Below are 13,207 nucleotides of genomic sequence, written 5' to 3'. Positions count from 1 at the left end.
TTAAGGCATCCACGATCAGCGGTCACTTCCAATAGCTCCGCCCCTTTTTTTTTCACCGTTCCAGTTTATTTTTTCCGCATCCACAAAAAGAAGTATCTCCAGCTATAAGGTGGACATTTTCAATAGCTCTAAAATTTTTAGCTACTTTTCATTTTATTTATTTTTTCTTTTATTTTAAATTAATTATAATTAAAATTATCGGAATCTAAATAATTAGAAAACGAGGTGTAAAAGGGATGGTGGAGGATTAGTATTTATAATATAATTTTTGAAAATAATTTTAAAAAAAATTTCCGGGGCGGCCGGCGCACCGAGGCGTGACCGGGTGCAAGCACCGGCGCGTCCTCGCAACCTTATCGCCGGAGGGCCTTCCGCCCCAAAAATGGCGTCTGCTTCGGGCGGACGCTTCATGCACTATAGATCGGCGGGGCGGCGGCGGATGCGCGGTTTTTATATTTAACTAGGTACTCATTGTTGGTTTTATTTTTTAAATTGTTTTTAAAGATCTCATGTTAGAGCATCCGAAACGCGTCTCGTTGCGGTCTCTATCTTGTCTCGGAGAGACGAGACGAAAGCGAGATGGCGTTGCATGGATGCGTCTCGGTCTCGTCTCGGTGGGTGTCTCATCCTTGAGGGACGGCTGGCGCACCAGCTCGCCACGCGCCCGCGCCACGTGGCACACGCTGGCGCTAGGCCGGCGAGTGGCCGTCGTCACGTTGTCGCAATAAATCATTTTTTTTTAAAAAAAATCGATTTTAATTTAAAAAATTTTAGAAAATATAAACGGTAATGTTACCGTTTTTTTACCTGCTTTCAACGGTATTTTCCTCATTTATTTATTTATTTATTTATTTATTTATTTATTACTCTATAAATACTCTTATTTCATCCTCGTTTTATACACACAAAAACACATCTATTCTTCTCAAATCATATCTCTCACATCTCCAATTTTCATCTCACATCTCCAATTTTCATCTAAAAAATGTCCGGCGACGGAAACGAGGGCGGCTCCGGCGGATATGACTTGAACGCGTTTGGCGATTGGGGGGCATGTACAATGTCTTGGGTGCTGCCGGTTCCGGCTCGTCGACGCCGGGCACCCAAGGCTCGTCGACGCCGCCGGCATACCAACCACCCTATTTTGATGTGGATGCATACTCTCATCCCTCCGCCCCGAGGTATGGGCAATCGCAGGGATTATCCCAAATTATGGAGGATTTTCCGGATGAACCCAATCCGGAAGGAGGATGCTGCGGTGGAAGCTCCAGGGGTCGCGCATTCGACGCCGTGGAGGAAGAGGAGGAGGCGGCCTAGGAGGAGGAGGATATATGCCGTCATCCATACAGCCGGGCGGACACGATGACTCAGTTCAACGCTTGGGTCGGTGTCTCGTACGATCCCATCGTCGGGAATCAACAAACCCGCAAGTGTTTTTGGAAAAAGGTCACTGCCGCCTACAACGAGAACAAGCCGGCTCGGTCCCGCCGCCGCACCCTGAAGATGCTATGCAGTCATTTTGACGGCGTCGACAGAGATGTCAAAATTTTTGCGGCATCTACAAGAATGAAACAACTCAATACCAAAGCGGAGCCAGTGGAGCCGACATTATGAGAGCGGCTTTGCGAGTCTTCTTTGACGACAACAGTAAAGAATTCAAACATGTCGATGTTTGGGAGGTCGTCAAAGACGTTGAAAGGTGGGCCGGCGGTGTCCAGTCCAGCGAGGGCTCGAGCTCGAAGCGCACGACGGGTGGCTGATACTCGTCTAGTGAGGGCGGGTCAGGCAACGCCTCACAAGAGGTTGCCTGACAAGAGGTTGAGGGCACGACCACCGATGCAGGGGGCTCCTCCCGTGGGCGCCGTCGGCCGCAAGGGACCGAGGCGGCTAGAGGGAGGAGGGGCCAAGGCGAATCAAGCCAGGCGGGCTCGGTCTCGGGCTCGAACACCCTATTGTCCATGTACTTGACCGCCATGATGGCAGACTCTTCCCGCATGACGCCTCTACAATATCAAGCCCATCTTGCTGGAATTGAATATATGGCAAGACAAATTGGTATTCAACCTCTAGGTACCGCCTTCGGGGGATGATTGACCGGCGGAGTAGTTTTTTAATTTCTATAAAATTGTATTTTAAATTATGTAAATTTTATTTTTTAGGATTTTTATTTTTTTTTTATTTTTTTGAATTTTAAATTGTATTTTTATTTTATTTAATGAAGTGTGTTTTTTATTAATTGAATTTGTTGGAAAAAAATAAAATGAAATTGAATGAATAGTTAAGGGATGAGATGGTTAAGAGATGGAGGGTTGCACGTGCTGTCTCTTAGTTAAGAGATGAGATGAAAAGTATAGTGGAGCCCATGAATAGTGAAGAGATGAGACGGTTAAGAGACGGATAAGAGACAGCGTTGCGGATGGCCTTAAGAGCATCTCTGACAAGCAGTTGGTTTTATTTTTTAAATTGTTTTTTAAGATCTCATGTTAAGAGCATCTCTGACAAGCAGATGTAAATGAAATAGGTATATTATCTATTTACTTTTCGTAAAGTGAAATATATCCTTTCTAGAAAGTAACACATTTTAAAGGAAAAATATATATATCATTCTAGAAAGTAACGTATTTCAAAGGAAAAAGATATAAAGTGAAATATATCCTTCTAGAAAGTAACACATTTCAAAGGAAAAAGATATATAGAAAGGTAAATTAATAAAATAATAATATAAAATGCATTGAAAAAATATAAAGTGTAATATCTTCTCAAATACTTTCCCCGTTTGGAGAATAATTTTTCATAAAAAAGACAAATATGATAGTTATAAGATTTTACTTCTCCATTGATGGAGATGTAATGATACCTATTCAAAATGAAAAAGGTATAATACCTTCTCAAATACATCTCCCATTGAAAAATGTTTTTTTATGAAAAAAGTAAATATAATAGTAATATGACTTTACATCTCCATTTACCTCTTTCCTTAGAGATCTCAAATACCCTCCTCTTGAAAAATGATTTTTCATGGAAAAAAAGTAAATATGGCTGTTATATAATTTCACCTCTCCATTTAACTTTTCCCTAAGAGATACTCTAAGTACATAGATGGCGTTTGACCCCGTTTTAAATTAGTATCATATTTGATTATGCCAACAATGAGGGCTTTCCACCCATGTATAAAGGGTGAGGTACCACTTAAAAAAATGAGGATACGACACAGAATTGCTCAGTCAGTACATATGAGTTGTAACATGAGACATATCAAGGTCGTAATGTTGTGGAGAGAGCGTTTTTCATATATATAAACATTGACATCATCCATGTGGACCATGTCGTCTTCAACACTCGAACTTATTAGCTTGATCCTTCCAAAGTATCTTTCCTCTCATAACTTGTCCCGTATAAAACATCCATTAATATAAAGCTAGTATGTGAAAAAACAGAGTCAGAAGATGATTAATACATGATCTGCTTTGTAACCAAATGCAACAATAGGCCCCTAATGAATTCTTGAAATAACAATGAATCGAAACTAGTTTTGGGTCAAAACCTCACCTTTACAATCTAAGTCCACTCGTTGTTGTTACATTTAATCTTGTAAGCACTGTCTAGGTTGAAGCCCACACCCTTGAGATGATGTATGACCTGTATCGAGTTGTAGTTTTTTTCAAGCTATCACAAGCAGTTACGATTCACGAGAAAGAAAAATGTAAGGATCTCAATTGCAACCCTTTTGTATTTTTTTCAAGCAATAACGATAGACAAAAATGCAGTGATCTCAATCGCAACCATTTTGTATTTTTTATTCTCAATTTTTTATTTTGATGCGACATAACCCTAATGGACATATGTCAATTTATCAATTATCCGTTTCAACCCAAAATTGGATTTTAAGAGGGCCTCTCATGCTTAAAGGTGGGGGCTAAATTATCATGTCAAATATTAACAGTCCAGGAATGGTGCCGGACGAAAGGCCTTGTAAAGCAAAACATATACTATTAAACTCGCAGTACAAATAGTTTTAAGTTAGCATATATCATACAAAAAATTTGACTAGTATTTCAAATTAGTACATTCAGTTAAAAAACCACTAACACCGTTACTTTTATCTTATTTTTTTACGCTATTCTTTCCAAAATTATTTCTTATTTATTATCCTATTTCCGCATGATATTATTTCTTCAAATAATATCTCATGCATTGCCATATAGGCATCTTATCATATGGTAAATATGCAAATAATTGCAGCTAATCTATATAAATAATTTTCAACGAATTTTTCATCCTCTCAAACTGCACGCACAAACAATTCCACCTTATCTTTGATAAGGTATATAAGCCATATAGTACTATATATTTCAGTGAATGATTCGTTTCCTTCTAGCTGACCATATAATTTTTTCTATTTTCTTTATCCTATTCTTAATTGGTTTTAGCCTTTGTTTTCACATACAAACACGCACAGATTCAATCTCTTTCTCCCAAAAAAAATTAAAAATGAATGTGCTGCTGCAACTATAGTTTTGGGATGACTTGCAGCACCGAAATTCCACCCCAATTTCGTTATGCAAACTCCTCGTGAAGATACTTATCTATTCTAATAATGTTCTTAGATCACTTAATTTGGGAGTGAATAAGATGAAAAATAAGATAAAGTAACGGTGTTAATGGTTTTTAACGGAATGTACTAATTTGAAGCATTAATCAAACTTTTTGTATGATATATGATAAGTTAAAACTTTTTGTACTCGTTTGAAATATGGATGAAATATTTTATATGAATGGTAAACGTTGGTAAACGTTTCTAGTAGATATGCATCTGTCAATCATGCTCCATACCATTACTGCTCATTACATTCCTCTTGCACCGAACGAGCTCGAAGTATATTCTTTTGTCATCATTCTGATTAAAGACATTTTCCCAAAACACTTAAATATCTTGTCATCTAAATCTAATTTATTACTGTATTTATCAAATTTAGTTACTTCGATTCTAATAGTACAAGTTCTCTATTATAATCAACAGTCGATCTCAATGCAATTGAGATCATAAGAGCATCCACATCTGTGCTCTTGCCAACGAGCATGGATGTGGGTCCGGACCCACTTTTTCTGTCTGCTTTTAGGCAAGAGCACAACGCCCACATCCGTGCTCTTCCTCAAGGACGAGCACAAGGGTCCCACCATTCCATTATTCAATTTAAATAAAAACATTTCCACAAAATTAAAATACATTAAAAATACCCAGAATAATATTACAAAATACAGTAAAAATTACATAATTAAAATCCTAAAAAATAAAAATTACATAATTAAATTCCTAATCAATAAAAAATACATAATTCAACTCCTAAAATAAAAAAAATCACTACTCGTGGCCGAATTTTGCCCAAATGTGTTTGATTAGGTCTTCTTGTAGCTCAACGTGGGTTCGGGTATCGCGCATTGTGTGCCTTGTTTCGATCCTCTCACCCACCGACGTATGCACACCTCGGCGTGGGGGAGACCTCGCGCTTGAGCTTCCGGCTTCATCCTCGTCGTAAAAGCTAGCCGCCCTCGGTCCTTCGTCGGCTATAATCATATTGTGTAAGATAATACACGTGTACATGATGTCGGTGATATTTTTCACGTACCACAACAGAGACGGGGCCTTCACAATGTTGAATCGGGCTTGAAGGACCTCAAAGGCACTTTCGACGTCTTTAAACGCTGACTCTTGACGCTGCGCAAAAAGAACCCATCTCGGGTCTTGCGGGTTGCTGAGCGTCTTCACGAAAGTCGACCACCTTGGGTAGATACCATCGGCGAGATAGTAACCCATGTGGTATACATTTCCGTTGACGGTGAAGTCGATTGCCGGTGCTACACCGTTCAACACATCATTGAAGAGGGGTGAAGAATAGAGCACGTTCAAGTCGTTGTTTGATCCGGCAACACCGAAATATGCATGCCAAATCCATAGGCGGTAGTCGGCGACCGCTTCAAGGATAAGTGTTGGGCCGCCGCCTTTGTGGCCGCTTAAGTGTTGCCCACTCCAAGCAGTCGGGCAATTCTTCCACCTCCAATGCATGCAGTCAATGCTGCCAAACATACCGGGAAAGCCATGGACTGTTTCGTGAAGACGAAGCAACCGTTGGCAATCATCGGTGGTGGGTGCCTGAAGAAATTCATCACCAAAAGCTGAACGAAGGCCATCGCAAAAATTTTTAAGACAAAGGATTCCAGTGGACTCACCGACATGCAAATACTCATCGAAGAGGTCGGCCGTTTGCCCAGATATGCAGACAGTGAGATGTTGTATTTTGCACTTTGTGTGGCAGAGGAGGTGGAGTTTTCTGAACCAGGGTCATACAAGGAAGCAATAAACTGCAAAGACAGAGATAAATGGCTTAAGACCATGATTGAAGAAATTGACTCTCTCCTCAAAATGGCACATGGATTCTGGTTGATAAAGTGGAGGGAAAGAAGTTAGTAACATGTAAATGGTTGTTTAAAAGAAAGATTGAATCTGCAGACAGTGAGCAGATCAGATTCAAGGCCAGATTGGTAGCTCGTGGCTTCACTCAAGAACAAGAGATTGACTACAATGAGGTGTTCTCACCCGTGGTTAAACATACATCAATAAGGATCTTGTTGGCTGTTGTGGCTAGGCTTGACTGGGAGCTTGAGCAGTTAGATGTAAAAACGGCATTTTTACATGGTGACTTGGAAGAGACTATCTATATGTGTCAACCAGAGGGATTTGTTCAGCATGGGATGGAGAGCAAGGTATGACTACTGAAAAAGAGCATCTATGGCTTGAAACAAGCCAGTAGGCAGTGGTACAAGAAGTTTGATGAGTATGTGCTCAGTAATGGCTTTGAGAGATCCAGCTACGACGACTGTGTTTATATCAAGAAGAATAAAGGGGTTGCAGTGGCTTATCTGCTACTGTACGTTGATGATATGTTGGTGACAGGAGCCTCAAAGACTGAAATCTAGAAAGTGAAACATGATTTGAGCTTAGCTTTTGATATGAAAGATCTAGGAGCAGCCCGAAGGATTCTGGGGATGAACATTGTGAGAAATAGAGGAAAAAGAGAACTGTGGCAAAGTCAAACTGATTACATCTCAAGGGTGCTGAAGAGATACATAATGGACAACTCAAGAGTGACAGTCACACCACTTGCACAGCATTTCAGACTTACAGTTGAACAATCACCAAAAACTGAGGAAGAAAGGCTTGAAATGCAGAATATTCCCTATGCAAATGTGGTGGGTAGTGTGATGTATGCTATGATTGAGACTAGGCCAGATGTGGCACAAGCTATCAGCTGCACAAGTAGATACATGAGCAATTATGGAAGAGAGCATTGGCAAGCTCTTAAATGGATTCTCAGATATCTAAGAGGAGCTGGGAATTTGGGAATCTTATTCAAGAGCAGTGAGTATGATAAGAAGGAGGCTCTGATTGGTTTTTGTGATAGTGACTTTGCTGGGAGTGTGGACACCAGAAAGTCTCAATCTGGGTACATCTTCACAATGTATGGAGCAGCTGTTAGTTGGAAATCAGGATTACAAAATGTGGTAGCTCTCTCAACAACTGAGGCAGAGTATATTTCATTGACAGCTGCGGTTAAGGAGAGTTCTTGGTTGAAAGGTATAGCTGTTGACTTTGGGGTGGAGCAAGAAGCAGTCCCCATTGGCTGTGACAACAATGGTGCCTTGAGCTTAGCAAAGCACCAAGTATTCCATGAACGTAGCAAGCACATAGATGTGCGAATGCATATCGTGAGGGAAGAAGTAGAGAATGCAAGGTGAAGCTATTCAAGGTTGACACAGCAGTGAACCCTGCAGATATGTTAACCAAACCACTACCAAAGGAGACGTTCGAATTATGCTTGAAGCTGGTGAGTTTGTGCAGGGGACAGTAAAGATTCATCTAAGCAATGAAGGCGGGAAGACTCAGGAGCCGTTAGATGAGGGTTTTAAGTGATGATTAAATCCTAGCCGTAGGATTTAAATTTTGTTAGTTAGTTTTTTATTTTGGCGCCTATTAAAGGGAATTGAGAGGGAATTGTTTTTCAAGTTTTTCCAAGTTGTAGAATAAAAATTACTCTTCAAGATTCAATAAAATTCCATTCACGATTTCCTTTCATCGAGTTCTCATTGTTTTGCACAACATCATCTCCGATCAATATCTTACAGCATAATTTACTAAGAGGAAAAATGCAATCCAGATTCACTCTCGCCGCCGCCAAATTCAACCGCACTCTGTTTCCGCAGAGCTTACGCGGCTGCCACCACCTCCAGCAGAACTGCTGATCCAGCTATCCACGCCGTCGAGGAAGAAGTACTGTATTAATTTTGAATAACTGTAAATTTTAGTGATTTATGCATATCCATCAAAACTCCCCTACTAGTATGACGCCCACGTATTAATATATTTTTAAAATATTAATTTTTAATTATAAATTAATTAAATAAAATTAGAATCAATATTAATAATGAACAATATGACTAACAATTTTAGTTATATGAGAATAAAAAATCTATAAAAATCAACATTGAAACATAATAAATAAATCACATAATATAATATTTAACATGAAATCATGGAGTAGGAAGATAAAAATATATCACAATGGATAATACTCATCATTTTAAAAACTTCTTTATAAACTACTTTAAAATTAAAATTAACCTTGTCAATATAAACTTAAACCAAAACTTTCAATTTTTCACAAGTCACTCTTCAACAGAACTCATAGGTAAAATAACTCGTTTGTCATCTTTAAAGCCCCCCGCCTCACCTAAAACTACAATAAAATAAGGAATAAAATCAACTTGCAATGCACAAAATCAATAATCAATATGTATAGCTACTTTCGCCGTTTTACAATAAAATAAAGAATAAAATCAATTTGCAATGCACAAAATCAATAATCAATATGTATAGCTACTTTCGCCTAACGATTTGTATAGTTTTCAATAAAATTAAAAACAAATTAAATTATACATTAAATTTACCAATAGAATAATCCTTTCATATGACTCAACGTCCTTTAAATAACATAGATGGACTAAAAATCTAATCATTACTATTGAAAAAATATTATAATTATTAAAAACAAAAAGAAAGAAAATGGTGGTAACATCAATCTAAAAAAGAAAACATAGTAACGGATAAAAATGGATGGAAAAAAATGAAAAATATAACTAAAAAAAAGAATACCAATAAGTCAAATAATGTTAAAAACAAATACGATGTATCAAAATTGATATATAAAAATGAATGAAAAAAAACAAAAAAATATAATTAAGAAAATGTTAAGAAAAGAAAAATATAATTAATAAAATGAAAAAGGAATGAAAACATAATTAAAAAGAATAAAATTAGCCAACCAAAGAAATTAAGGAAGCCTTGAGCTCACTGAGCATGGTGTGGAATGGTTCCATGACATGAAGCCTTCTTCCTATTGTAAGACCAAAAATGGTATGCTTGAGTTCTATAAGGTAAGTAGGTATGCGTGGATATCCAGCCTTTAAATGACATATTTATAAGCTAAAATATTATGCACTTAACCCTTGATGCAACTGCAAAATTTAGAATCACAGACCCATAAAAATAAGATCAACAAAAAAGGAATGCAAAGCCTCTAAATCTACACAAATTCAACCGAAATTCAAGGCGAACCCTCACTTGCAATTGTAGTTCATCCTTTCCCCGTTCTCCCACTCAATCGCTTGCCTCTGCAAATCGAGAAGAAAAACGAAAAGGGCGCAATTGAAACTAATAACTTTGAATAAAGTTTTATAACCAATAGATAACTTTCTAGCCAAATGGCATTAGAGAATCCTCATCCATGCTCTTGCCAAAGAGCATGCGTATGGGCCCAGACCCACTTTTATTAATTTTTTACTCCCAGTCTTTGACAAGAGCACAACACCTATATTCATGCTCTTCCGCAATAGCATGCGCAATGGTCCCACCATTCTATTATTTAATTTAAATACTTCAATTACTAAAAACATTTTCATAATATTAAATGCATCAATAATACGCGAAATACTATTACAAATTACTAAAAAATTAAAAGTTACATAATTAAAATCCTAAAAATTAAAAAAATCCTAAAAATTGAGATTGAGAGAGTTGTTTGGTATAGTGTCATTTTTTGTGTTTGAAATGAGAGTATTTATAGATGAAAGTATGAATTTTGGGGTAAAAATAATGAAAAAATAAATTAAAAGTGTGGAAAAAACGAATATATTTTATTAGGAAGTGAGATTTTTTTTATTAAATCTGAATTTTTCAGATTTTTCAAATTTTTTTAAAAAAATAATAATAAATGATAAACCAACCAGAGCATGCCACGTCGACTGCTCGTGCTATTGCGTTTGCACGGACGTGTTCTATGCATCGAGCAGGGTCGTGCCGTTGGCAAGAGCACAACGGCGAGCAGGGGTCTGCTCTTGCCGACGGTACGGACGCCGTCCTTGCGCAAGAGCACCGATGGACATGCTCTTAGTGGAGTATAACCGTAAATTAACTTTGAATAAAGTTTTATAACCAATAGGTAATTTTCTAGTCAAATGGCATTAGTGGAGTATAACCGTAAATTTACTACAATTTCAGATGAAGAAAATTTGAATGATCATAAATCACATCTATAACATAGAAACTAATAATAAAAAATGATAAATCAACGGCCAACCAGAGCATGCCACGTCGACTGCTCGTGCTCTTGCTGTTGGCACGGACGTGCTCTATACATCGAGTAGGGCAGTGCCGTTGGCAAGAGCACAGCGGTGAGCAGGGGTCTGCTCTTGCCGACGGCACGGACGCCGTCCTTGCGCAAGAGCACCGATGGACATGCTCTTAGTGGAGTATAACCATAAATTAACTTTGAATAAAGTTTTATAACCAATAGGTAACTGTCTAGTCAAATGGCATTAGTAGAGTATAACAGTAAATTTACTCCAATTTTAGATAAAGAAAATTGGAATGGCTGTAAATCACATCTATAACATAGAAACTAATTTTAAAAACAGTTTTAATTAAATTGTAAGTATTTTTTTTATTTAAGATGACATTCTTGTAAATATCTCCAAAACTTCCCTTTTATATATTGTATAGATTATCTAGTTTGACCAATGTTTTAAAAGCCGGACCGGACTGGACGGTTCGACCGCGAACCGGTACGCGATCCGATTGGCACTATAAGCCAGTTATACATCAAATCGCCGTGACCCGCCGGTTAGACTGGGAACCGAAAATCGGTTTAAATGCCTTTCAAAATTTTGTATATTGTATAGATTATCTGGTTTGACCAATGTTTTAAAAGCCAGACCGGACTGGTCGGTTCGACCGGTCGGACCACGAACCGGTACGCGATCCGATTGGCACTATAAACCAGTTATACATCAAACCGTCGTGACCCGCCGGTTTAGACTGGGAACCGAAAATCGGTTTAAATGCCTTTCAAAATTTTATTTAAAAATTTTTGCCTTAATAAGGCTTGAACTCAAGACCTCTAGACAAACTTAGCAACAAGTCTACCACTACACCACAAAGACTTCTTGAATGTAACATAAACAGTAGTTTTTCTTATACTATTAAACATGAAATATTATATATATATATATATATATATATATATAAATTAATAATTCTTTTAATAGCAAAGTAATTAGTACTAATTATGATATTTAATTATCATCAACTTTAATTATGTATCGCTAATTACTTATATTATTCACAATATATATTATTAATTATAGTTTAATATTGTTTACTAAACATATATTTTTAATTCATGTTTATTTAGATATCTTTACGTATAAAATTATTTTTCCATAATAATTTTTTTAAAATAATATGAACTTATTTATTTTTATACATAAAATATTAATTTTTTATTTACAATAACTTAAAATTTATGTATTTAATTATATTTATTGATAAAAAATAATAAAGTTCTATCATTCACTAAAATTTTATATGTAGAGGTGTAATGTTTTTGGGATATACTATTAATATTATATATTTTATCATTCACTAAATTAAATATATTTTATATATTATTTAATAATATATATACATTTATAACAGTATAATGGTTCGACTAGTAATCAAACCGATTGGACCGATTGGACTATGAACTAGTAGCTTCATCGGTTCACTCACCGGTCCAATTTTTAAAACATTGATTTTGACCAAGTTTTTTCGATTTTGTTTTTATGAGTTGTTCTTATATATTGTTTGCATATTTTTTTAATAATTCTCAATGTTGGATGGTTTGAATAAATTGATTATCCTTGTTACTAAGGATGTGTATCCTACGGATGCGATGCAAGACGAGAAGCGGCGGCGACCGCCGAAGCACGAGCCAACGAGCAAAGACAACGAAACATACACTCCTCCGAAGTCCCCGATAGAGAAAGCGCCGAAGCTGGAGTCCAGCGGTGTTAAGGATTTACTCCTTGACCTCGCACAAATTCCTCCGTGAGGTCGCGGGAACGTTTGCCCGTCGATCGCACACGACAAGAACTATGATCAATTCCCCGTGAAGTCGCGGGATCCTTGCCCGACGATCAACGACGATAGGAACTAGGGTTTGATATTGAAGAAGAAGGGAAACTAGCGTAAATGTCTTTATTTCTTGATTGATAATTATGAAATATTCCCACATATTTATAATGTCGAATCCTCGACAAATAAATCTAATCTAATCTTAACCAACTAAGCAAAATATACTATAAAGATATTAATTACTAAATTATGGGAGATATAGAAGATATGTCTCGTATCAAGCGGCGTGGGGCCTATGCCCGACCCTTCGGGCAGCAGAAGCGGCGGAGCTCGTGCGCGGGGATCGACGGCAGCCCGTGGCCGGAGGAGGAGGATGGAGTGGACCGGAAAACGCAGCGGGAGGAGCAGGAGAGGGACAACAAGGAGTATTACGAGCACCACAAGGCGTCTCCGCTGTCGGAGATCGAGGTTTGCGATACGAGGAAGCCGGTGACTCAGGCGACGGATGGGACGGCGCAGAGCGAGAGCGTCGGCTACGATGGGAATTGGGGGGAGGGGGTGTGGCGGCCGGAGCAGCTGGACACGGCGGAGGAGGCGCTAAGGAGGGCGGCGGAGATATTTCGGATGAATGCGATGCGAGGGGATCCGGACTCTCCGCACGGCAGAGTTCTCCGGCAGCTTCGCGGCGAGGATTGGTGA

General features: G+C 38.0%; 1 protein-coding gene across 1 annotated transcript; it reads left to right on the top strand.

Annotated features, from left to right (window-relative positions):
* The first annotated feature begins 12,757 nt into the window (after positions 1 to 12,757).
* On the top strand, positions 12,758 to 13,207 carry LOC121810312. Its single transcript, XM_042211109.1, has one exon. The coding sequence runs from the start codon at positions 12,758 to 12,760 to the stop codon at positions 13,205 to 13,207; it is 450 nt and encodes a 149-aa protein (XP_042067043.1).

Source organism: Salvia splendens, chromosome 7 (assembly GCF_004379255.2).
Source record: "Salvia splendens isolate huo1 chromosome 7, SspV2, whole genome shotgun sequence".
NCBI classification, from domain to species: Eukaryota; Viridiplantae; Streptophyta; class Magnoliopsida; order Lamiales; family Lamiaceae; genus Salvia; species Salvia splendens.
This window is presented reverse-complemented; position numbering and strand designations above follow the sequence as displayed.